The 25,010-nt window shown below is 42.9% G+C and overlaps 1 protein-coding gene across 4 annotated transcripts in view; it reads left to right on the top strand.

Annotated features, from left to right (window-relative positions):
* Ptprg (protein tyrosine phosphatase receptor type G) overlaps positions 1 to 25,010 on the top strand; it is a 664,886-nt gene that overhangs the window by 439,394 nt on the left and 200,482 nt on the right. For all 4 annotated transcript variants that reach the window (XM_021230841.2, XM_005076387.3, XM_021230842.2 and 1 more), the window contains exon 5: positions 21,754 to 21,849. In XM_021230841.2, the coding sequence (XP_021086500.1) occupies positions 21,754 to 21,849 (96 nt within the window). The remainder of the gene's footprint in view (positions 1 to 21,753; positions 21,850 to 25,010) is intronic.

The following is a 25,010-nucleotide window of genomic DNA, read 5'->3' on the forward strand; positions in this document are numbered from 1 at the left end:
GCTTGTAAAGCAGTCTTTTTTAGCACTAGATACTGTCACACTTCATACCATATCACAGACAGAAGACGAAGACTGGCCAATCCTTTCGGCTACCCTCACCAAGTACTGCCTGGGAGCTAAGTGGAAACAGAGATTTCCCTTTTCTGATTCTTGAAGCCAGCGGTCCAAGATAACGGTATTGGAAGGGTCCACTTTTCAGGCTAGCTGGGAGCAATGCCTTCCATGCTGTCAGCTTCTGGAACTGTGCTGGCAACCTTTGACACTCCACAGATCCAGCATGTTATCACTCCACAGCACAAGTTTCTCCTAGTTACAAGAACCTGGTCCTGTTGAGCTCTGATAAACTTCATCTTAACCCAGTCAGATTCAAAGACCCTATTTCCCAATAAGACTACAACCGCTTTTAGAAAGAGCAGAAGGAAGACACAATTCTAATCATAAATTTCATAATCTTGCTTCCTAGTGAATGAAAGAGAAAGAATTCAGTCTCCAATCCATGTGGTTGACATGTGAAGGTTTGAACAACCATTCCATCATATAGGAGACATATGCATTCATATCCAAGGACTGGTTATTTCCTCATCCAGCCATGAATAGACAGGAACTATGATATCAACACATATGCTTTAACAGGACTGACTTGGCATCATCTCCTGGTAACAATTATTAGCTGAGTTTTTGTGTGATGGGAGCATTTATGTGTACTTGCCATGTTCTGTGTGCAGAGGCATTTGTATAGTGTTCTTTTTAGTCTAACCGGAAACAGGATCTTGGCCTCAGCACTGATCATGTATAATTCTAATTTTATTGTAGGATATTTAAAAGCATCCTCTGCATACTATCTCTAAGGTGGCACATCCCCAAACATTACCAAAGGTCTCCCAAAGAATAGAGCCACCTTGCTTGAGAACGGCTGACTGAGGGATGAGGGAGGCTCACATTTGTTCCCAGTGGGCGCCATGGGGCATGAGGAACACTTCTTTGGCTCTGTGACCCCTCCCCCATGGACATGGGAAGGCAATCCTCAGCTAAGATGGAGACCAGGTGAATTGAAATCCCATTACACATACATCGAATAACTTGATTTGTTTAAGACAGGATTCATTTGGAATGAATAGAAGATACAGACCCCTACTCTTGCCAGTAAGGGACCATTCCTGTATTCACTAAAAAATAATGAGTCAGTTTATTCATTTGAGCAAGTTTGCCATTTACATGAAGGTTCTGATGTATCCTTGTCCTTGGGCAAACGGTGTGGTTACCCTGGTTGCACCTGCAGGACAGTTTATGAGATCAAAGACGTTTTACATTGAGAAACCACAGCTGTTTGCAGCTGGCCTTTGGAGTACTGTTGGAAAGGTCTGAGTGGAGTCTGTCATTGGGATAATGCTGTTTGCTGCTGCTCAAGAAGGTGGTAGAGTATGACTCTTTTTGGAAAGAGTGTCCCTTCAAAGGTGATTGTATTGGGACTACCCTTTGTGAGTTATGTCCAGTTGTCTACATTGTACACAATAGTGTTGTGTCCTTATACCAGTCAGTGTGTTGCCACCAGCCCCGCCCACTAAGTAGTTATATACACTGATGACAACTAAAAAGCCCGAAAACAGAGCATAGAAGTTCAGCCGTGAAGAATGCCAACTCAGAAAACTGCCCGTGTAAAAGGGCAGGTTCACCCTCGGAGAGCCATGGTACTGATGGCCTGGAAGGAAGGGCAGAGTATCTGGGTTCAATCCCAGCACCCAAATAGAAGGTAAGTTTGCTGGCACATTCCAGTCATCCCAGCACTGGGGAGGTAGGGACAGGTGGGTTCCCGGGGCTCAGTGGCCAAGCGAGCCAGCCTAACAATCAGTCAAGTTCAGGTTCAATGAAACCCCATCTCAAAATAAATACAGATGTTTCCTGGGCAGGAATGACACCTACAGTTGACCTCTGCCTTCCACCTGCCTCTGCACCCATCCAGACATAACCCTAAACCACAGGAAAAGGGCGAAGTGTATTTATTATCTGATTAACATACCTGAACCATAAAGCCCGAGCAAGCCCTCCAGTTGAGTCTTATATGCCTCTACGAGCTCTGAAAACACAGACAGCTTTAAGTGCCCTGCTACTCTGCTCCCCCAGACTGGGTAGGGAAAGGGGCATCTCCATGCTGTGCAGACAGCCCGTTATGTGATGGAATGTGTTGGTAGGAATTGCTAAGCCAGATTGTTCAATACCCTGGAGGTAGAAACAGCTGAAGATGTAATAAGGCTCAATACAATAACCTGAAGGCTGAAACATTAAACTGGAAAGCAATGCTTTGAATAAAAACTTAACCCCTGCCAGAGAACCCTCGGAAAAAACAGCAGTGTTTGTGGTGGATGTTTCCTCTCATACATTTCCTCATGGAGACAACCTTATTTCCTGCCTCAGGCCAATTCAGAAAGCAGGGTGAGAAGTGATAATAGGAAGTTTTAAACTGTGGGATAGAAAGATCCCCATAGGTTAGTACCATGTAATATACAAATGTGTTATGTCATGGTAAATGCCATAGTGAGCAGTAGCTTGTGATGGACAGGAAACTGGATATTGGATGGTTCACGTCATGTCAGGTTCATGAGACTAGTCTGTCCTTGCCCACATTCTGTTCATGCTCAAGAAATATCTCTCATGGATTCTGCCTACCTATGTCTTTTGCTGGCCTGGGGAGCTGAGGTGCTGTCTGCACACAGGGCTCCCTCCTGGGTACAGTTGGTCCCTGTGACCCTGGTCTCAGCGGAGGGAGCTGGGTGAAATCACTATTGGTCAGGTGGGTACAGATGATTGTGACTGAAGCAGCTGTGGCGATGAAATATCAGCCAGAGAGGGAGAACGTGGATGATGGCCACTGTCATCGTCTGCTACCTGTCACATGGCAAACCTGACAGGAAAGCATTTGTCTCATGTTATACTTCCGGGTAACAGTTCATCACCAAGGGAAGCCAGACAGGAACTGAAGTCAGGAACTAAAGTGGAGGCCATGGAGCTTACTGGCCTGCTCCCAGCTCACCTCAGTTATCTTTCTCATACATCCTAGGGTCGTCTGCTCAGGGGTGGCCTTGCTCACAATGGGGTAGGCCCTCCCACATCAATCCACAATCAAGAAAATGCCCCACAGACACATCTACAAACCAGCCTCATGAGGGATTTCAATTGAGTTTCCCACCTCGGACATAGCTATGAGTCCTGTCAGTCCATGCAGTGCCTCAAGACCTGAGCTTGACCCCAAGGCGGTCTTTTTCATCCTGAACCGTGTCCTGGAATCTGCCAAGTGCCTGAGTGGTCACCACACTGTGAAGAGATGAGGACTCCACCACAAATGACCCTGCAATGGGTGGTGGAGGGCTGACTCCGGAAGTCATTTCTGCTAGGGAGGAACAGACATCTGCAGATGGCCATGGTCTTCTCACCAGCTGCGTTCATTCTTTTTCAATTTGTGTGAGAGTTTCATACATGCATCCAACATGTTTTAACCAGGTCCATACCCAACTCTCTCCCTTCTGTCTCCTCCCGTATCTCACCACCATTTTCCCCTCCCATCATCATGCACTCCCACTTTTGTTTTTCAAGCTACCAAATCCACTAGGTGCTGTAGTTCATGCATGGGTGCAGGGCCATCATCTTTGGAGCTTGGGCAGCTTATCGGGGACCACATCTGAAGAAACTGATTTGTCCTCGTCCCAACAGCCATTGAATGCTAATAGCTCCTCAGCTAAGGGTGGGGTTTTATGAGCCCCTCCCTTCCCACATTGGCATTTTGGCTGACTTGATATTGTGCAGCTCTTGCTAATGTAGTCACAGCTTCTGCTGAGATCGCATGCGCAAACAGCTCTGTCACGTCCAGAAAACACAACTGTCCCCCTCTACCTCTGGCTCTTGCAATTTTCTGCTGTTTTTTTGGGGGGGGTGGTATGTAAATGTCCCATTTAAGTGTTAGGCATCCCCCAGTTCCTTACTCTCTGTGTCTTAAGCAATTGTGAGCCTCTGTATTAATCGCCCTTGGCTGTGAGAAGAAGCCTTTGTGGAGGGAGTTGCGAGGGCCACTTATCTCTGGGTATAACCGTAACCATTTAGGGACACTTTAGTACTATGTCAGTTTAACAGAATGACAGTAATCAATTCTTCCCCTGGGCCCATGACCTACTCAGACACAGGTTCCTGGCTTAGTTAACACTGCCAAGCATGAGTTCCATGTTGTGGAGTGAGCCTTAAACATAATCAGAAAGAATAGGCTACTCTAAAAACATCCATGCCACTGTTATGTCGATGGAGATGTCCTGCTAGGCCAATCTTTATTGTGGATTTCAGAGCGTACATCTGGGTGCAAACCATGTCCAGATGCACTGATTCCTTTCCTTCTCCAGGGGCACCTCTGGCACTGTGCAGGCAAGCCAGTATGCATGAAGTTCAGTACCAGCTCGATTATCTCCATGCCCTATGACTCAAATCCTTGAAGATAACCAAGAGCACTGACAATAACCTGTATTTTTTGAGGGGAGAGACATCTCTGATACACCTCCCCTGGAAGGAAAGTAACCCATACTTGGTGCCCAACATTTATTTGATAGCCTGAGGCATATTCCTTGTATAGGATTACTTCATTCAAACCCTTTTTGTGTATGTGTATGCTTTGGGAAGCTTCTGTAGTATTATATTTATATATAGGTTTCAAAGATCTTTAGCGTTTTGTTAGTCCACCTCATTTAATTCTTTCATTCCTCTTTCCCCCTTCTTCCCACCTCTGTTCTACATTCTTCCCATGGCCTAGTCAGGATGGCTAGGGTCAAGAGAACAAATGACAAACATTGACATGGATCTAGGGAAAGGGAAACACTTATTCATTGCTGGTGGAAGGGCAGGCTGGTGTAGCCACGATAGAGACCAATGTGGATGTTCCTCTAAAACGTAGACAGAAATCTACCACATGGGACATCAGCTATCGATGGTCCTGCCCCAAGGTCCTCTTCAGGGTTCAGATCAGATGCTGCAAGAAGTGAAATAATTCCTTTATTCTAATTCCTCCCAGCTTCTTCTCCTCTAGCCTCAAAACTCTTTCTCACAGGAGCCTTGAAGCAATTAAAAAAATTACAAAAGTTACCTCTCATTGGTCAAAAGCACATCCCTCGGGTAAGCAATAAGCAGCCATTTACCGCAGCAACACAAGGGTTTCGAGTTTTCAGGAGTAAGACTGACAGGGTGGGACAGGGACACAGTGCCCGGTGATAAACTGGAGACATAGGTCTGTTGTCAGCAGACCTGGCAATCAGAGAATCGGCATGCTTTTCTTAGGTTGCTTTGTGTAGCAACCTTAGTTGGACACCTGTGACTCTGACTTGTGCATAGCTGAAAAGTTTTACACTTAGGATTTATGTATAAAAAGCCTTTAGTCTAGTTTGAACTTTTCCTGAGGTAAAAATGAGCTGATTGTGTATAGTTGGTCTGAGCAAAAGAATAAGACAGACTTTTAAGTGTCTACAGTCCTCATGGGACAAATAGATCTACTTATGAGGCATGTACTAGTATTTTTCGATCTTCCTGACCATCCACAGATATATGTGTGCCCATAAGATAAAATATTTTCACAAGATAATCTCATAAGTAGTGGGAAAACACCCAAAGCTATTCTCAGGGAAGAAATGAAGTAGCATATGAAAGAAATTACAGATTCAGGCAACCAGGTTTCAGAGTCAGTGGTCCTGTAAGCCTTGCTGCACAGGATTATCTCCATCAGGGTCTGGTTGGTCAACACCTGAATTTTCAATTGCCATATGGTGTATATTTCCAGTCTCCGACAATCAATACCCCTCCTCGGCATAGTCCCAAAGACTATATCTCCTACTACAGAAATACTTGCTCATCTATGTTCATTCCTGGTCTATTCACAATAGTCAGAAAATGGAAATAGCCTAGATGCCTATCAGCTGATGAATAGAAATTACATGTGACACATAATCTCGATGGAACATTATTTAGTTGTAAAAAGTGAAATCATGAAATATGCAGGTAAATAGATGGACCTGAAAATAATCATTTTGAGTGAGATAACCTAAATTCAGACAAATGCCAGATGTTCCCTCCCATATGTAGATAGTAGCTCTTTAACTTTTAGTTAAATATGTTTAACTTTTAGTTAAATATGTTTAAGTACCTATAGCAGTCAGGAAACCAGCTGTGTTTTTGAAGTAATATCTCATCTGTCCAGACCTACCCTTTAGTCTTTAGAATGGATAACTTCTAGGTAGCCATTGCTGAAGACCAAAGGAGTATACTTGGTGATCTGGAAGACATAATTCCCCATCATCTTCATATAAATGCTGGTTATGTGGATACACTCACTGTGAGACCTCCCCAGGGTTACTCAGAGTGTCTACTGGGTCTGTGGACTGACCTACAGGTATGCTATATCTAGTTCTGTCCAGTTATACATACTGTCAACCTGCACACTGCTGGCTCCCTTGTCATCTTCCTTTGAGGTTGGTGGCTTGCATTATTGGTATTTTAAACAGTACCGAATTTATCTTATCAAAGTAATTTCTTCATTTCAACCCTCCATTTTCAGACCTCTGAAGAATCAAATTTAATCTCTTAGCAATCGCCTCTTCATCTCTGTATATTTCTGCATTTGCCCCTTCATTTGAAACGTGTAGATTTGACCATTCTTTTAAATTTCTGCTTAATACTCTACAGTACAGACATTGAGCCTGGCTTTAGTCTTGTATTATCATAACTGATGCTATTTTTTTTAGCTTCTCCATAATCTCATTCAATCGCAGCAAAGGCACCCAGTTTTAAATATCTGCCCATTTAAGTTCACCTCTGCAGTGAGGTGCTGGTCAGGAGGTTTTGTGAGCACAGTTGTCCATGGTAGCTGGTTGGTAGGTTTAGACATTCTGGACCAGGCTTCCCATGCAGACTCCAGGGTGTGAGGTTCTGCTTTACAGGTCTGAGACAAGTCGAGGATATATGTGTTTCAGGACAGTTATCTTAGCGTCTAGTCTCTCTGGACACTGTCTATATCATTTATTCAGATGGGTAATAAAGAGAGTCGTTGGATAGCGTGACTAAGGGGCTGTCCGTTTACTGTGGACTCTTGTCTTTATAAAGCCATGCTTTGATATTTTGTTGTTTTTAATCTCCTTAAACTTTATATTTTTCAAAATTAATAGCAACTACTCATTAAGATCTACCATCTAGAGCTGTGGTTCTCAATCTTCCCAATGTTGTGGTGATCCCCAAATCATGTTGTGGTGGTCCCCAAATCACAAAATCACTTCATTGCTACTTCATAGCTATAAATTTGCTACTGTTATGAATCATAATATGAGTAGCTGATGTGCAGGATATCTGATATGCAACCCCTAAAGGGGTTTGAACCCACAGGTTGAGAACTGCTACTCTATAGTCTCTGAATGTTCTAGACAGAGGACTTCCACTAGAGTCTGGGAAACATTGCTTGGCTTCCTGTTGTCACCAGTGTTACTGGTTTGGCAGTGGCTGAGTATAGGATAATGCCTGTGGGGTTCTGCCTGCCCATTAGCATGTTTTTGTATGAACATATGGTGAAGAACGGGATAAAAATATATTTTAAAATATTCCTGATGGGAGGTAGGTGGTGAACATCTAGGTGTTCACAGTGATGCTGTCCCAGTCTGTGTTTCTTTCTAAGATGTTCTTGATGAGATTCAGGACATGAAGAACATGAACTGGGATGAGAGGATCAGAAGAGCAATCAGTGAAAGGTTCAGAGATGATACCGTAAATAAGTCAGGGTTAAGTAAGCTCAACGGAGATAGGGAGTTTCAGGAGTTTTATGCCATGTGTTAATAATGGTGAAGAAGGATGGAGGAGGAGGAGAATGGTCACAAGGTTCTGTCGTTATTGTGACATCTCGGTTTCCCTGTGGTGTTAAATCGTAACCCCAAACTTCTGAAAGCGTGTGGAATCCTCAAGTTCTATTGAAGCCGCCCTCCTCATTGGCTATTAGATTCATCTCAATTTCTTTCAGAAATGGGAAATTGAAGTGATCACTCATTATATTAATATCTAGTAGAGCTTGCATTTAGACTTTCATTTTCATTTATTTTTTTCCAATGGCTCATCTTTATTTTTTAATTGTAATAAAGTACACATAATATAAGATAAACCATTTTAGTTATGATCTTACCATTTCAATTAAGTGTGCAGTTCAATGATGTGTACTATATTCAGAATATTATGTGGACATCACCACCATCCATTTCCAGAACATTGCTATCATGTCAAACTGTAATTCTATCCCTGTGGGACACCAAGTCCCAAGTCCCTCGCTGCAAACTCTTGCAGTGTCCACTTAGTGTTCTACTTCTCTCGATTTGACTGCTTGGAGAGTGTCATCTCAATGGCGGAGAAGTTGCGTTTCCTAATGGTGCTTTTTCTTCACTGTAGATATTATTTCTGATGTTGTGATTCTGAAACCCAGTGTTAGTGTCTGGTGCATTCTTGGAAAGGAGGGCCTCTGTGAAGTATCTTCTCTCTAAGACAGTGTTGAGCTCTGCCCAGCATGATGCTCTATTTGCCTCTCTAGTTCTCAGAGATAGCTTTGTGGAGTGCAACTTTCTGACTAGATTAGTAAGAAACTCAGTACATCACCAGAGATGATGATAAGTAAGTCAATTAGGAGCCTACCTCAGAAACAGAGACACAGAGACATGGCCTTTCTTTACTTCTGCCTCCCTCACAATGTTGGGGAGCTTGGGTCATCTGAATCATGGCCCTGGGAAAAGACAAGTGACAAGTAGAGACACTACTGGCCATGCTGTGGTTCTGTTCCTCAGAGCAGTTGGCTGAGGAAGCCGCTGTTCAGCATGGTGTCCTTAGATCCATCCATTAGTTTCTCCCACTTCCTCCAGAGCTGGGGGAGCAATTTCAGGCCTGCTCTTTCTCAGTTTTTCATTATCCTTTTCTTTCCCCGTTTTAATTGTTTCTGCTTCTTCTAGAATGACTGTTACAAACCCAGCAAGAGCTTTAAATTATCCTAAAGCAAATTCCTGTCTGGATCCTAGTTTTGCTCTCTTCAGGGACAACCCTCAGTAGTGAGTGATATTTCCCCCAGCTGTGCTTTCTCACTTCATTCTAAGCCTCTGCACACACGTGTGGTATATCTCGTATTGTGATGCATGCAGCATCGGGGGGCATGCTGTTTTGAAAATTGAATGTGGTCACCGTGTATGTAATTTGCACATTGACTTTCTCCATTGAGAATGTACATTCAAGACTTTTCAATGAAGATTGATCGCTTCCTTTCCCCTCCTCAGTGGGTTGTTTTGTTCATTCTCCTACACAATGTGTAGAACAAGGCTTTTTCTTTATAGCAACAACACTGAGGCACAGGTACACATGTATTTGCCTTTGCAGTTCCAGGGCCTGTAGCAGAGCATTGATTTGTTTAAATAAAAAGCCTCAGTGAGTAATGAAATGGCCATCATTAGGAAAAGATGAGGGAAAGTTTTTATTCTAAATGGCTATCAGGGCAATATTAACTGAAATTAGAAGCATCCATCCAGTGGCTGAGAGCTAAGAAATTTAGTGAATTCAAGTTAGCAATAATGTAAGAAAATGTGTGTGTGGTGACGTGGATGTACATGCAGGTGTGTGTGGAGGCCAGAGTTTGACCTTGGGGTCCTCTTCTACATTGTCTTTTTTTTTTTTTTTGTATTTAAATTTAAATTGACATGTTGCTTCACATGTCAATCCCGGGTCCCTCTCCCTTTCCCTCCCCTCCTCCCACGCACTCCCACCAACACCTCCAATATCCCCTCATTTCCCCAGGGAGAGTGAGGCCCTCCATGAGAGTGTCCATAGTCTGTCATTTCATCCAGGGCAGGGCCTAGACCCTCCCCCAAGAGTTCAGGCTGAGAGTGCATCTCTCATTGTTGGATGGGCACCCAAAATCCATTTGTATGCCAGGGATAAAATACTGATCTACTACCCAAGGCCCAATAGATTGCCTAGGCCTCCTCACTGACACTCACATTCAAGGGGTCTTGATCAGTCCCATGCTGGATTCCCAGGCATCAGTCAGGGATTCAATAACTAACCCTTGTCCAGTCAGCTGTTTCTGGGGGTTAAACCATCCCAGTCTTAACCCTTTTGCTTATCAGTCCTCCCTCTCTGTCACTGGGTTCCTTTGAGTTCAGCTCAGTGTTTAGCTGTGGGAGTCTGCCTCTGCTTCCATCAGCCATTTGATGGAGGTTCTGTTCTCCAAACTCTCTGGTTGTGGGATTGTAGGCTGGCCCTCCCCAGATCTATGTCTAAAATCCATATATGAGAGAGTATATGCCATGTTTCTCTTTTTGTGACCGGATTACCTCACTCAGGATGGTAGTGCCATCCATTTGCCTGCATATTTCAGGATTCCATTGTTTTTTTCTGCTGAGTAGTACTCCATTGTGTAAATGTACCACATTTTCTGTATCCACTCTTCGGTTGAGGGGCATCTAGGTTGCTTCCAAGTTCTGACTATTACAAATAATGCTGCTGTGAACATAGTGGAACAGATGTCCTTGTTGTATGAATGTGTGTCTTTTGGATATATGCCTAAGAGTGGAATTGCTGGGTCTTATGATAGGCTTATTCCCATTTTTCTGAGGAATCTCCATATTGATTTCCAAAGTGGCTGTATGAGTTGGCACTCCCACCAGCAGTGGAGGAGTGTTCCCCTTTCTCCACAACCTCTCCAGCATAAACTGTTTTTGGTGTTTTTGATTTTAGCCATTCTGACAGGAGTAAGATGGTATCTCAGAGTTGTTTTGATTTGCATTTTCTGGATGGCTAGGGATGTTGAGCACTTTCTCAAGTGCCTCTCAGCCATTTTAGACTCCTCTATTGAAAATTCTCTATTTAGTTCTGTAGCCCACTTTTTAATTGGATCCTTTGGTGTTTTAGAGACTTGCTTCTTGAGTTCTTTGTAAATTTTGGAGATCAGCTCTTTGTCAGATGTGGGGTTAGTGAATATTTTTTCTCATTCTTTGGGTTGCCTTTTTGTCTTGTTGACTGTGTCCTTTGCCTTACAGAAGCTTCTCAGTTTCAGGAGGTCCCATGTATTAATTGTTAACTTCACTGTCTGTGCTACTGATATTATGTTCAGGAAGCAGTCTCCTGTACCAATTCGTTCAACGGTACCACCCACTTTCTCTTCTAAGTGTTTCAGTGTGGCTGGATTTTGGTTGAGGTCTTTGATCCATTTGGACTTAAGTGATCCTGTTCTAAGGAACTTCCACCTGAAATCAAAGGCGGCCTTAGGAGCATTCCATTATAGGTGTTCTAGATTGGTCAGTGGGCATCATCTCAGAAATGCACCATGGTGGTCTCACCACAGGGTGTGGTTTGGACTTGCAGGACTCCAGCATTTGAGAAGTCATTGGGTATCTTACACATGTTTCCTCAGAAATAGTTTGCATAAAACATTTTCTTTTGTGTTTGTGAGTAGTTTTGTGTTTTAAGAAAGAGGGCAACTTCATGTGTCGTTTTCAGGAGCACTGTCTAGCTTTTAATTCTAAGAGACCATCTCTCTCATTGGCTGTGCCTCATCAATCATTGAATCCACGGTCTGCGTATCTCTGCTCCCCCAGTACTGGGATTATAAGTATGCTGCAATGCCTGTGACAGCTTTACAGAGATTCCAGGGATCAAACTCAGGTCCTGATTCTGTGCTCTGAGCAGTTTGCCCATTGAGCCATCCCCTCTTCTCGTAGCCTTATCTATGGAGAGCCTGAGTGTTCATAGCATCCTTCATGGGAGCAGTAGATAACTGCATTGCTTATCTTTGGACACAACTCGTGGGGAAGCCCCTGGATGGGAGTAGGGAAGGGGCCACAACCAGTGCCATGCTTGTAGTAATTTTACTTAGCTTAATTGCAATTTTATAGCCTCACAATAGCACCCACACCCATTATGGGGCAGAGAATCCAATATGAGCAGGAAGGAGTGAAGCATAATGGGAAATAGGGGCAGGTGAATAGCAACCTGAGTTCTGGGTTCCTTGCATTTTGAGATGAGAGACATATTGCCAATTCCTAGTTGGTGTTGAATGATTTATAGCCTTTTATTTGTGGTGAGTGTTGCAGTCTGTGTTGTCATGGAAATTCTGTTGAATTTATAGGTCCATTTATCCAAAATGATTTTCCAGACTTCGTTTCATGGTGAATCATGGGGCTGTTACTTCCAAGTACAAAGCCATTTCAACAAAGTTACACTTTACAAGGAGCACAAACACCACTAGTGATTTTCATGTTTTTGAGATACAAATGTGTTCCATATGCATCCAAGGACCCTTCCTGTCCTCTGTAGTGAGTTCTACTGGGTTTCAGAGCTAACTGTGTGTCTGTGTGCATACACACACACACACACACACACACACACACACACACACACACACACACACACACACACACACCAAACATGAGGAAATGATGGCTTGTTTTTTTTTCTGAAAAGTTTAACCTGAGGCTGCTGGGAGTACTAGTGTGTGCTATTTTGCCTACTTTTTATTTTGTTATTTTCATCTGTAATCCTTTTTAAAATGTCTGTTTATTTAGTGACCCAGTCTCTGTAGGGAGAATATAGACAGACACATGGTACGTTCTGCTTTGCATACACTGAGGTGTAGTATGCCTCAACCCCTTATCCCATATCCTGCTTTGTCTATAGCACCCCTGCTGGCATTTAAGTTGTGGCAGTCCTCCTGCCTCAGCCTCCCTAGTACTGGATTGCAGGCATGGGCCATCATAGGCTCTGCATCAACAGGCTTGGTTCACCCCGGACTCAACAGCACAACTGCTCTGGTAATTTTGTCTAGTCACTACTGAAGCATCAGATACACAGAGCAAAGGCCATAAATAATATTGTCACCTTCCCTAAATGTGTGATAAGGGGTTAACATGATACCAGCCTTCCAGAATATTTGTGTGGATGCTTATTTAAACGTTGCTTTGTCCAGAGATGCTGAGTATTCGTTCCTCCTCAGAATTTAGTTCTCCTAAAAACACTGTTTTGATGAAGGCTGCTGGAGCACACACCTTTTGTCATGACTCGCTGGCATGTGGAAAGGATCAATTTCACTGTAATTGTCATATCCCTTCTGCTCATAGAGATTCATGACAGGAAGAGAGGGCCGTCTCCTTCATTCTGACTTTTCCAAAGCAGTGCTTGATGTCTCTTCAGGTTGAGGATGGCCTCTGCCTTTCAGATGGGAACCCTGAGTGAAGGGTTCATGAGGCCCTGCCCGTCTTTACGGACCATGAGTCATTAAAGGAAGCTGGGGAGACAGATTTTCTTGAGTGATGTAGCCACTGTTATATTCCTGTGCATAACCCACACCCATGTCTCGTTAGTAACTCTAATTAAACCAATTGGATCACCAAGCAGGGGCATGAAGGGGATCAGCAGGCAATGGCGAAATGACAGGGTAATGGGGGTGTGCATGTGTGAATCCCATCTGAGTTAACGTTACATACACGTGAAATTTCGTAATGAAATCCATAATGTATATAATTGATATATGTTAAACATAGATAAATGAGAATAAAATCTTCAGTCCACAAATGAACTCTGACTCCACAGCCGGGCACCCACTTCCTGTCACCTCATGGACAGTTATCTCTCAGGTACAAAAAGGTGAGCTGGGTTGTAACTGCGGCTGCCATTCCCCTGGGAGAAACCTGATTCTGGTGAATGAAGTTGTAAAGTCAAGTTACTGGATCAGACTGGCTTCATCCTGCGATATGCACAGGTCATTGTATTTTAGTCTTGAGCTTGATGACAGTGCCAGAGACCTCAGACCTTTGACTGATGACATAAGACCCATCCACATCATGGAAGTCAATCTGCTAGACTCTTAAATTTTAATGATTTAAATCTTCAGCACATGTGAGATATACTTTCTCATAACACCACCACAAAATATAATGATTCTTCTAAAAATAACTGCAGGAGTGGAATGGTGGCCCAGTGGTTAAGAGCACATACTGCTCTTGCAGGCAATTCAAGTGTAGCTTCCAGCACACTCGCTTGGTGGCTCACCACCACCTGCAACTCCTGCTTCAGGGGATCCAACGCCCTCTTCTGCCCTGCTCGGGTATCTATATTCATGTGTGCACACACAAACATATGCCCATGCCCAGACATTTTAATCACAACAATAAAAATAAATCTTTATAAAATATGTATCCTGGATCTTGGGAACACTTATTATAAATTATTATATAATATACATAGTGCATTTGTTTACCATTTTCTCTATAATTGAAATGAGACAATCTCTCTCTCTTTTTTTTTGAGCATTGTAATCTTAGTCCAGAGATAGTTAGAAAGTGGTTCAGCACCTTGTGCATTAAAGAAAATTTAATATATATATAATCTATATTTAACAGACTCATTCCTGGAGCTACTTAGCCACTTTATAGTGACTTTGATCTATATTTGTACCTTCCCAAGGTTTTATGGCAATCACTTAAATCTCTTTGTTCTTTCAATGTTGTGTTTCCACTTTGTCTCTTGGTATTTATGCCTAGAAATATCAGATGCTTCTTGAATTTGTTGATGACTGTTGCCATTTGGACATCTTTATTCAAGCCACTCAGTGTACCCACTCATCTCATTCCTTCAAGAACCAACTTAATAGTATTTGTACTGACCAGCACTGTGTCAGGAACATCCTTGAGCCAAGTTGACTTATGCCTTTCCCGCAAAGATCTTTCTACCTAATGGCACTGGTAGAATTAAAGAACTGGAACATGGCTTGATGTATGCGATGGTTGAACTTGATTGTTAACTAAATTGGATCTGGACTCACCTGGGAGACAGTTCTGTGGGCCTATCTGTGAGTAATTTTCTAGATTGGGTTAATCAAGGTAAGAAGATACACACTGCATATGTATGGTACCGTTCCGGGGACTGGGATCATGAGCTGAGTTGAGAAGGAAAACGTAAATTGAACACATTCATATACCTTTCTCTTTTTCCTGATGGAAGGCAATGTGAACACCCGCCTCAATCCTAGCATCATGATTGCCCCGCCTTGAAGCACTGTACCCTGGGACTGTGAACCTTGAGGAAGCCTTCCTTCCTCAAGCTGTCTCTTGAGTCTGTTGTGTCTGTATCGTGCATATGCACTCAGGCTTTACGATTGCAGCAGTACAGCCTAAGAACTCAGATTACACTTCTCCAGCGCCCACATCAACCAGTACAAAGTAGCCAGAAAGTGGACCTAATTGATGCTTCATTGTGTGTAGATTTTCACTTCACGGAGTTTCTCACCCACAGCTGCATCCCAACGGGCTCTCTGTAGATTAGCCCCAGCCCTGATCAAAAGCCCGCATTTCACTTCCTCCCTCCTGTACGGCTACCTTGTGTGTACTTTGTCACATCCCCGCTGCCTGGTCAGACTTCACATAGCATCTTTGACCTCTCCCCGCCACCCTGACCTCACTTATTTCATCCTTTTTCGTTATGTACATTTGTGTCTCTCTTGGTTTGGACATATGCACATGAATGTATGTATTCAGAGAAGGGGGCACGGGATTCTCTGGTGATGGAGTTGCAGGCAGGCATGTGTGAGATGCTAAGTAGACATTCAGGATACTAGGCCCACAAGAGCATTATGTGTTCATAAGCCATCTCTCCAGTTCCTCTAACTTCTCTGCTCTGCAGCTTTTGTCTGTGTATTCTTTTCTGCGTGGAAACTCGCCAGTTGTCCCAGGACCATTCAATGACTGGTCTTTCCTATGAGCTGTCTGAGCAGTCTCCTCATTAATTTCCCTGTGACTTCCCCCCTTTGCAATGTGTGGGGAGTGTGTAAGGGGGATAGAGTTTTCTAAGAGATGATATAAAGGTAGCGCTGTCTGAATCTGAAGAGAAGAACTTGAGGGTTCTCCTCTCTTGACTTGGGGTCGTTGCCTCCATCGTTACAGTCACATGTGCATTGAGTTAGACACACAAGTGTAACATTGGAGAATGAGCTCACCTTTATGAAGAGGTGCCACCCTCCCCTTTGCTGTACTAATTTTGGCTTTGTTTTAACATGCATTTCATTTGACCACAACCCATCTACTGCCTGAAGCTCTTTTTCCATGCATCTACCTAACTTTGGCATTCAAAGAAAAAGTTAACCCTGTCTCATTAATGACACTTTGGTCTTCCCAAGAATTGACTATGTCTTCATCTATCATGGCATCTTACCCAGAGTCAGCATTAAACAGATACTCTTGCCAGGTGGAAGAAAGCATGGTGATGAAGACCTTGAACTCTGAGGGTAAAAGGTTATTTTTCTGTACTATTGTGCTTTCCTTCTTTAAGAGCTTTGACAAATTTGGACTTTGGAGGTCTTATGAGCTCCTGCTTTCCTTGCCTGAGACTCTTGGTAATATCTTATTTGGAGTGTTACTGGGTGATAGCACACAATTTGATATACTGTAGGTAGTCAATAAATATGTGAAACATGACAATGACAAGCCAATTTTAGATTGATCATTTGTGGCTCATTCAGCTTTACATGCACAGTGATGCAAACTGAAAGAAAATCACATTAAATCACATTGCACCTAGGGTTGATTTAAATGAGAGGGAAATTGTGCAGTGTGAGAGAGAGGCCTATGAGCATCTTAGTCTCTGTGTACATTCCTGATCCTGTGTGGCCCAGTGCGGCATTGTCAGCATCTTAACTGTCTGTGTACATTCCTTAGCACCCAAGGCCGTGAGGTGTTATCACCCATCACTGTGCCCATCCTCCATGATAGAGCATGTGCTGGTATCTCCCCACTGCCCATATTACCTTGTGTCCTGACTAGTGATGAGGCTTCCTTGTGATTTGTTTTCTCCTATAAATTACCACTCTCTAAATGTCATGATGGCATGTGATGCTCTTGGTAAAACACAGCTGACCTGGCTAGAGAAACACCTGCAGGATTGTACAACTCTTCCATTCTACTTGGTAGGCACATCGAGCCCATCCTTATCACTCCTGGCTTTGCAATGTTCACATAGCAGGTCTCATGACTGTCCCTCAGCACACTACCTGCCAGTGGCTTTCTACTTTAATTTCATTCAGCCTGTCTCTGTGAGAAAGGACAGCCAAGTGACATCCATTCACTCAGAGTTGAGTCAGCCTTCCCATGCAGAATGGATGCAGTGGCCTTCGACTATAATGTGTTCTTGAAGAACCAGTGTTTTCTTTTCTTTTGGGGGAGGGGTGAGTGTGCTTTTGAGACAAGGTTTCTCTCTGAACCAGCTCCGGCTGTCCTGGAACTCACTTGCCCAGTATCATGTTTTCTGGCATTAGAACATTTAGAAAATACTGAGTTCCTGGGTCTTTAAACTGCACTTCCCACCAAAAGAGATGGTATATGCTAGAATAAAATGGCCTTTTGTGGCCAAACCAATGTGCTGCATCAGAAGGAGGTAGTTAAATAAGCAAAGAAAATGATGGCAATATAGCTACATGATGGGGGAGTCCTTTTGAAGGGTCTCTTGCTCAGCAGAGCAGGGGCAGTTGGATATCAGGATAATAATGATAGGAATAAGTCTATCATCATGGATTGAATAAAGTAAAAACCAAAGCAAGTCTGTTTGCCCACAAACAAGTCTATATGCAAAAACACATAAATTAATAAACCTAGAGATGGGAAACATACTCCTTGTGTGAAACTCTCATTCATGAATACAAGGGAAAAAAAGAGTTAGAAAGTCATTTATAAATCTCCAAGCTAGTGGGTAAAAAGTGAGGGACAGGATAGGAATGTCATTTCACACTATCTCCCTCCAAAAATCTTGTCATTTCCAAAGGAGATGAAAACTGTAGTGGAGAAGATTGTCTCTTGTTACCCTTGAAATGGTTGAGATGTACAGTCCTAGTATTAGGATAAGCCATGCCATACTCAATCTGACCAGGTGCACTGAATAAAGATAGTGTTGTGTGGCAGCTTGCACAGAATATACCACCTGAATCTACCCTTGAGAAACTGTAAGAAGATGAACCACAGATTTATGTGGAAGTGTCCATGGGGCATCTCATTCTCAGAGTCAAGAAAGGCAAGGAGTTTTTCCAGATGACAGTAGGGATAGACAGCACAGATGTAGTCACAAGAGTACAGAGTTTAATCCTGGATTGCATCCTGCAACCAGAGCTTTAAGATGACCTGTAATGGGCTTTTACTGGGTGCTTACTAAATTTGAAAGCGAACCGAGAATTGGATAATCAGATCATATCAATGTGAAATCTCCTTATTGTAACAATTACACTGCAGTCTTGTAAGAGGATATCCTTATTCTTAGAAATTGCACACTGTGTACTCAGTACATGTGACATATCATCTCTGTCTTACTCCCAAATGATTGAAGGAACGATAAGGGTGTGTTGGTAGTGGCATGTCCACAGAGGCAGCACAAGAGCCAATGGGACACAATGTAAATTATTGGTTGAACTGGGTAATGGCTGTGACACAGTTAGACATCTTTGTCACTGTACTCTCCAGATCTTTCCCAAGCCTCATGTACAGCATGTGTCTTTGGCAGAAATTGCAAAGTGTATAGTGGGCATTACTTTTTCTGTTGTTTGCTTTGTTTTGTGTCAGTCAAGCTCTCTCTATGTGTAGCCCTGCGTCAGCCACTCAAATACTAGGATTACAGGCATACATCGTCCCCCATAGTTGGGTGTGGCTTTTGAGAATAAGTGCAGAGATTCTTGAGGATTTGACATTGAAATGATTAACCTACAGGCAAAGCTAAATCAAGGACTCAGGGTCATGGTGACTGAGTTAACCAAAAACGTTTGTCAGAGATGTCTTTGCAAAATTGACTTACAGTCTCTTCCCTATTTTTTTCTTATCAACAACCAATTGCTAGAGTCAAGTTAACCCAGCAAAAAGTTTATCCCTTTATTTACTTTCTTATTTTAGATAGCTATAAACGTTAACATAATCCAGTAGGCCACAAGTTCAAAGCAACAGGAAACTGATGCTTCCACCCTGCACTAGTGGTTTCTTTCTGAGGCATTTAATCATCCAGGTGGGTGGAGCCTAGATTTAAACATGTTTTCCAAAAATGCATTTTCTTCCCAAGCTATATGTCAAAGTGCCCCATAAGAGGTCTCAGTCTGTTTTGTGTCCCGGGCTATTCAAATAGTGCATTGAACAGCACTGCTCTGTTCAGGGGCCGTAGTGTAAGCCTTCTGGAACCTACTTATTTTGAGTCTGCGTAACCTGTAGTCTTCCCGCCAGCTACTTAGGTCCCATTGCTGCTTTAGCCCCCAAATAACGCATGAGCCACTCTATTAATTATGAAGCTGTCGGCCGTTTGCTTTGGTTTCTCATTGTCTAGCTCTGACTTAATTATTAACCCATAATTACTAATATATATTTTTATAAGGTCTTATCTTACCAGAACACAGACTTGCATCCTCTCTTCCTGGGAATCACATGGCGACCTACCATCTTGACTACATTTCCCAGAATCCTCCTCGGCTCTTAGCCCCACCTATCTTGCTTCCCTATTGGCCAACAGTGATATATATATATATATATATATATATATATATATATATATATATATATATATATATTTCCCCATCAAGTCTCAGCTTTAAAAGTAAAGTGAAGTGTAATTTTCTGAATATACTTATGTGGAAATTTTCTCCCCTCTTGGTTTAGCGGCACTGAACCTGAAGCAACTGAACCAATATTAAATGGTTTTAATCAGCATCTTGTAGAGTGAATTTTTCTTAGTGTAAATTCACATTGGGGGAAGAACTTGAGATCTTTAAAAATTAATTTGCTTTAAAAGAAAAATGTCAAGCCAGGCGTTGGTAGCACATGCCTTTAATCCCAATTCTCAGAAGCAGAGGCAGGCAGATCTCTGTGAGTTCAAGGTCAACAAAAAAAAAAAACAAAAGAAAGAAAAAAAAAGTGTCACAGAAGAGTCTACCTTCTCCCCCTATCTACTCGGATTCCTGAATTTCCCTCAGAAGTGATTTGATGCAGTAAGCTTCATCTCCTTCTCAGAAATGAATTGTCACATTTTTCTTGGCATCTCATTTCATTTTGTCCTGCAGACTCCATTCACTTTTGACCTAAACAGAGTCACCTTGAGATTGCTATGTCTGCTGGGAACTAATCGTTGGGTCTCAAATCTTCAAGTGCACAGCTGGGATATGCCCCCATCGTTTCCATTACAAATCATTGAGCACAGCATTTACGAAGTAGGGGAACATTGATCATCTGCCATAGGAAATCTGATTGGTTTTGAAGGAGCGGGTTTCCCAGGAGACCGAGTCCAATGCCATTCATATGATGATTGTATTTTAGTTTGCAATTTTAATTATTTGTGTATGAGTGTTTTGCCTGCATGTATATCTATGTACAACTTATGTATCTGGTGCCCAAGGAGGCCGGGAGACAGTGTCAGATCTAGAGTTCCAGGTGGCTGTGAGCTACCCTGTGGATCCTGGGAACAATACCTGGTTCCTCTAGAAGAGCAGCTTGTGCTCTTAACTGCTGAGGTGTCTCTCCACCCTCTTGCTAGGATGTTTAAGAAGTCTGCTGGTGTTAGCCTGTGTTGGTGGTGGATGGAGGGCTGCTGGGATCTGAGCATACTCATGTACTTCACCTTCACAACACTCTGCCAAGTAGAAATGCTTGACTTTATGTCAGGAAGTTGCTGTTGAGAATGTTGCTTCCCCAAGGTCTCACAGACAGGGAGACAGGGATGCTGGAATAAGAACATATGTAGTCAGCGAATTGTGGTGCTGCACACCTAGAATCCCAGCACCCAGGCAGAGGCAGGTGGATCCCTGTGATTTCGAGCCCAGCCTGGTTTGCAAAGCAAGTTCCAAGACAGCCTGGACTGTTATACAAAGAAACCCTGCCTTGGAAAACAAAACAAAACAAAACAAGAACAGACAAAAAAGAGTCCCTTTTGTCATCTACTTGTATGCTCAGTCTTTTAAATGATCTTAAGTTGATGTATCTGGGTTTTGGTTTTTGAAAAAGAAATTCTAGCTAAATAAATACAAGAGAAGGTACTTACAGTCGGGGTGGGAGCATCTAAAGTTTGGTCTCCCTGTGATGTTCAGCCTGAAGCTACTTGGCGGGTTTTTTCTGGAGCACTGTTTCCTTCCCGTAGCTCCTGTCTCCATAGAGCTTTTGAAGAACATTCAACGTTGCAATGTGTAGAATAGCTTTTATGGACACAGTAAACTGTAAGACACTATTTCATTGTTTTTACCATTAATTTTTTCCTCTGTGAAATGTCTGACATCTCACTTCAGGTATTCCCATAATCTCCTGAGACACAGCTTCCAGCTCTCAGTCCTCGTGCCTAAGTCATTTATCGTGTATTGATAATTTCACACGCTGGCTTCCTCTCACTGGCTTAGCTTCCTGCTTCAATGTGCTGAGCTGCATTCAAGATTTGCCTCTTGGGAGGGTTTTATCACAAGTTGGTACTGGCAATAAGAACACAGCAGTAGTAGTGTGTATTCTGGGCAGCATGGATGCAGGCGTGCGTGAAACTGCGTGTGTTCTCAAATATGAGTGAAGTGCCGTGTTATGTGGGCTGTGCTCTCACGGGCTTAAGCAAACAAATACTGTGGATACAAGAATAAATGGCTTGTGGCCTTAGTCTGTGGGAACACAGGTCCATTGTACTAGTCTGTTCTTTTCCATAGGTTTGACATCCTTTCTAATACAATTTTTAACTATTTTACAGATGCAGATTTTCTTTTACAACCCAGATGACTTTGACAGCTTTCAAACGGCAATTTCTGAGAACAGAATAATTGGAGCCATGGCCATATTTTTTCAAGTAAGTTAACGGTGGCTGAAATACTTCAACCAGAGAGTTCTTTGTGTTTTTTTCCCTTTAATTTGCCAAATTGTTCCATGTTTAATGAATGCATCTGTTTTCTCCTTCACACCTGTCTAAATGAAAGATATTTCATATTGTCTAATGTGTGATTTAAAATGTAAATAAGTATGTTTAGAAACATAATGAAAATTTTTGCATGAATTATTCTGATTTTATTGCTACTTGACTGGTGCGCAGATTGAAGAACACATTTATCATCTAACTTACTTTGTGGCTGCAGCGTCTTGAACAGGTCCCATCAGCATATTAAGCGGCAGATGAAAGAGGTGGTTTTCTCTCAAGAAACTTTGAGATTTTGACATTACCTGAAGAAACACTAATAAGTAGCAGCAGCTACTTGCTGGAAAAGACCCTCTTCTTCTATCCCCAAGATCGACATGGCGACTCATCTTTGTTGAGACTCTTTAAGTTGACTCACTTACAAATCACCATTCTACATCTCTTCTTTTTGTTTGGTTTGAGATAGAGTCTCACATAACCCATATTAGCATGGAACACATAGTAACCCTCCTGCCTTACCGTCCCTGTGCTGGGACTACAGCCCCTTCTCCCCTCTGTATATTTATGTTGATAACTACTCACAGCTCATATATCAGGTTACTTCTCAGATAACTGTTCTCTCTCTCTCTCCTTCTGTCTCTCTCTCTGTCTCTCTCTCTCTGTGAGTGTGTGTGAGTGCGTGCGTGCGTGTGTGTGTGTGTGTGTGTGTGCGCGCGCGCGCGCCGCGCTCACATTGCATGTGTTTGTGATCAGAGGGCAACTTCAGGTGCTGTTCCTCAGGTACCTTCCACTTTTTACCTGGGACAGTGTCTCTCGCTGGCCTGGAACTTTGTTAAATGGGCAGAGTGTATGAACAGGGACCCTCCATTTTCCACCACTCATCTCACCATGCCCAACTTTTTATGTGTGGATCAAACTCAGTTCATCATGCGTACGAGGCAAACCTTATCATCTCCCTAGGGCACAGTCAGGCTTTTGAAGAAGTCCATTCATGTTAAAGCAGTATGTCCTTAGGAGACATGGCCCTTGTTTAGTGTGGAATGTTACCTGAACAGTACTTCCTTAGGCGGTTTGCCTTTCAGTCTTCAAAATTGTCTACAATGTGTCAGTGTTCCTTTTCCTCAAGGCCAGTGTTGGCAGTGCGTGCTTTCTTGCCAACTCAGAGGGACTGCTCACCCTTTCCAGCATAGGCCTGCCACACCTGTCTCTGTGAGCAGGCTGCTTTGCCGTGGAGAGCGAGCATTCTTGTTTGCATTAGGTTCATTCCACTGCCCCTTATGGTGTGTTACATATGATTGACAAGTCTCTCCATTTTTTTTTTCTCCTTCCTTGCCACCTTTTCCCTTTTCCTGAAAAAACACTTCAGTGGGAGATATGTTGAACTCTTAGAGGCTAATATTCTTCCTGGGGTTAAAAACTGGCTATGGTCCAGTTTTCTTTTAAGAAATTATTTTATTTTTAATTATGTATATGTGTGTGTGGATGAGCATGTGTGGGGGTACCTGTGGAAGTCAGAAGAAAGTGTAGGTTTCTCTGGAGCTTGAGTTCCAGTTGGAATCTGCCTGACGTGAATGCTGGGAACGGAACCCATGTCCTCTGCAAGAACAGCAATCAGTTTTTATCACCAGTCTCTCTCTAACCCCTGGCACCAGTTTTCAAGTGAAGGGTACTGATTCACTGGGCCATGAAACTAGTTCAAGGATTTCTGTCAGCATTTTAAATATAACGAAACAGAATAAGCTAAAATAGAAAAACAACCCTTAAAATTGGAATGTATCCTGCATGGTGACTTTGTCTTAGAACATCCTTAGTTACTTACACATAAAACATAATCTAGACATGTGCTGCATTAAGCCATAAAGAATATGACTTACCATAGGTCATGGTCAAGTACTTTGAAGACCTGTGATTATGCTGCATATTGCATACGGTCCTCAGTGCCTCTTTTTTCCTTGGTCATACCCACCCACCAAAGCAGAGCGTGGTGTCCCGAGAGCCTTTTCACTAGGGTAAGAAACACTCGTTATGAGCCCCACCTCTAACAGTTTCATGCAGTGAGGCACTTAGCCTCCCTCGGCACAGCACTCTTGTGGGTGAAGTGGGGACAACACATCACAAGTCACCGGGTCGGCTCCTCACACGGAGGTGGCACTAGAAAAATGGCAAGCACTATGCATCTAACCGTGTAAGGCTTTGTGATACTTGTGCCTTCATCATGAGCAGTGGGATCTCAGGTTTTGCTCTGCTGCGAGCTCACTGGCTCCTGTCTGGACCCCTCTCTTCTCCTGAAGTGACCAGATTGCAGTTGACAGGACTGACATCTCACTCTGAAACAGTTTCCACCCAGCTGTTAGTCCATTGTTTCCTGACCTTCTTTTATGTAGTCGGCTGCGAATTTTCCACCTTCCTCCATAGCCCAGTGGGCAACCAGGCCCTACTCTGGGGTGCTCTTTGTCTAGGAAAGGGTATTTTGAAAGATGTTTTTAAGTATTGGAAGGATACATGGTTCAGCAAATGTTTGAATTCTTTTTCTTTTCTTTTTGATTCCTCCACAAACACTTGTTAAATATAGAGTCTTGGGTAGGCAACCACCAAAATGTTCTACTGTGAAATCTAGGTTTTGAGTTTTTGAGGTGCTTCTAGGACACAGCTCCTAGTCCATGTATGGAAATTTTGAATGTTTATTTCATTAGTTGGTACTTTTCCAAGTTTTGCCCCGCTGTTCTAGAGACAAATATATATATATATATATATATATATATATATATATATATATATGGCAGATAATAAAAGAAACAGTACTGTGTTGGACACAGCTGTGCTGAGTTTCCTTGGTTCCCCTCTGCGTCCAGCCACCTGTGTGCTGAGACGTTGGAGTTTAGCTTTGTCATGCAATAGAAGGAAAAGGTAGTATTGTAATTTTTTCAGTCTGGTTTTATTTTCCTTAGAATGAGCTTGAGGGACGGAGAGAAGGCTCAGTAGTAAGGAGCGGGTACTGAAGACTCTTGCAGAGTTTAGTTCCCATGCCAGGTGGCTCACAAACAAACGCCTGTCACTCTACCTCCAGGGGATCTGATGACCCCTTCTGGCCTTTGCCG

Source organism: Mesocricetus auratus, unplaced genomic scaffold, assembly GCF_017639785.1.
Source record: "Mesocricetus auratus isolate SY011 unplaced genomic scaffold, BCM_Maur_2.0 Super-Scaffold_100006, whole genome shotgun sequence".
Lineage (NCBI taxonomy): Eukaryota > Metazoa > Chordata > Mammalia > Rodentia > Cricetidae > Mesocricetus > Mesocricetus auratus.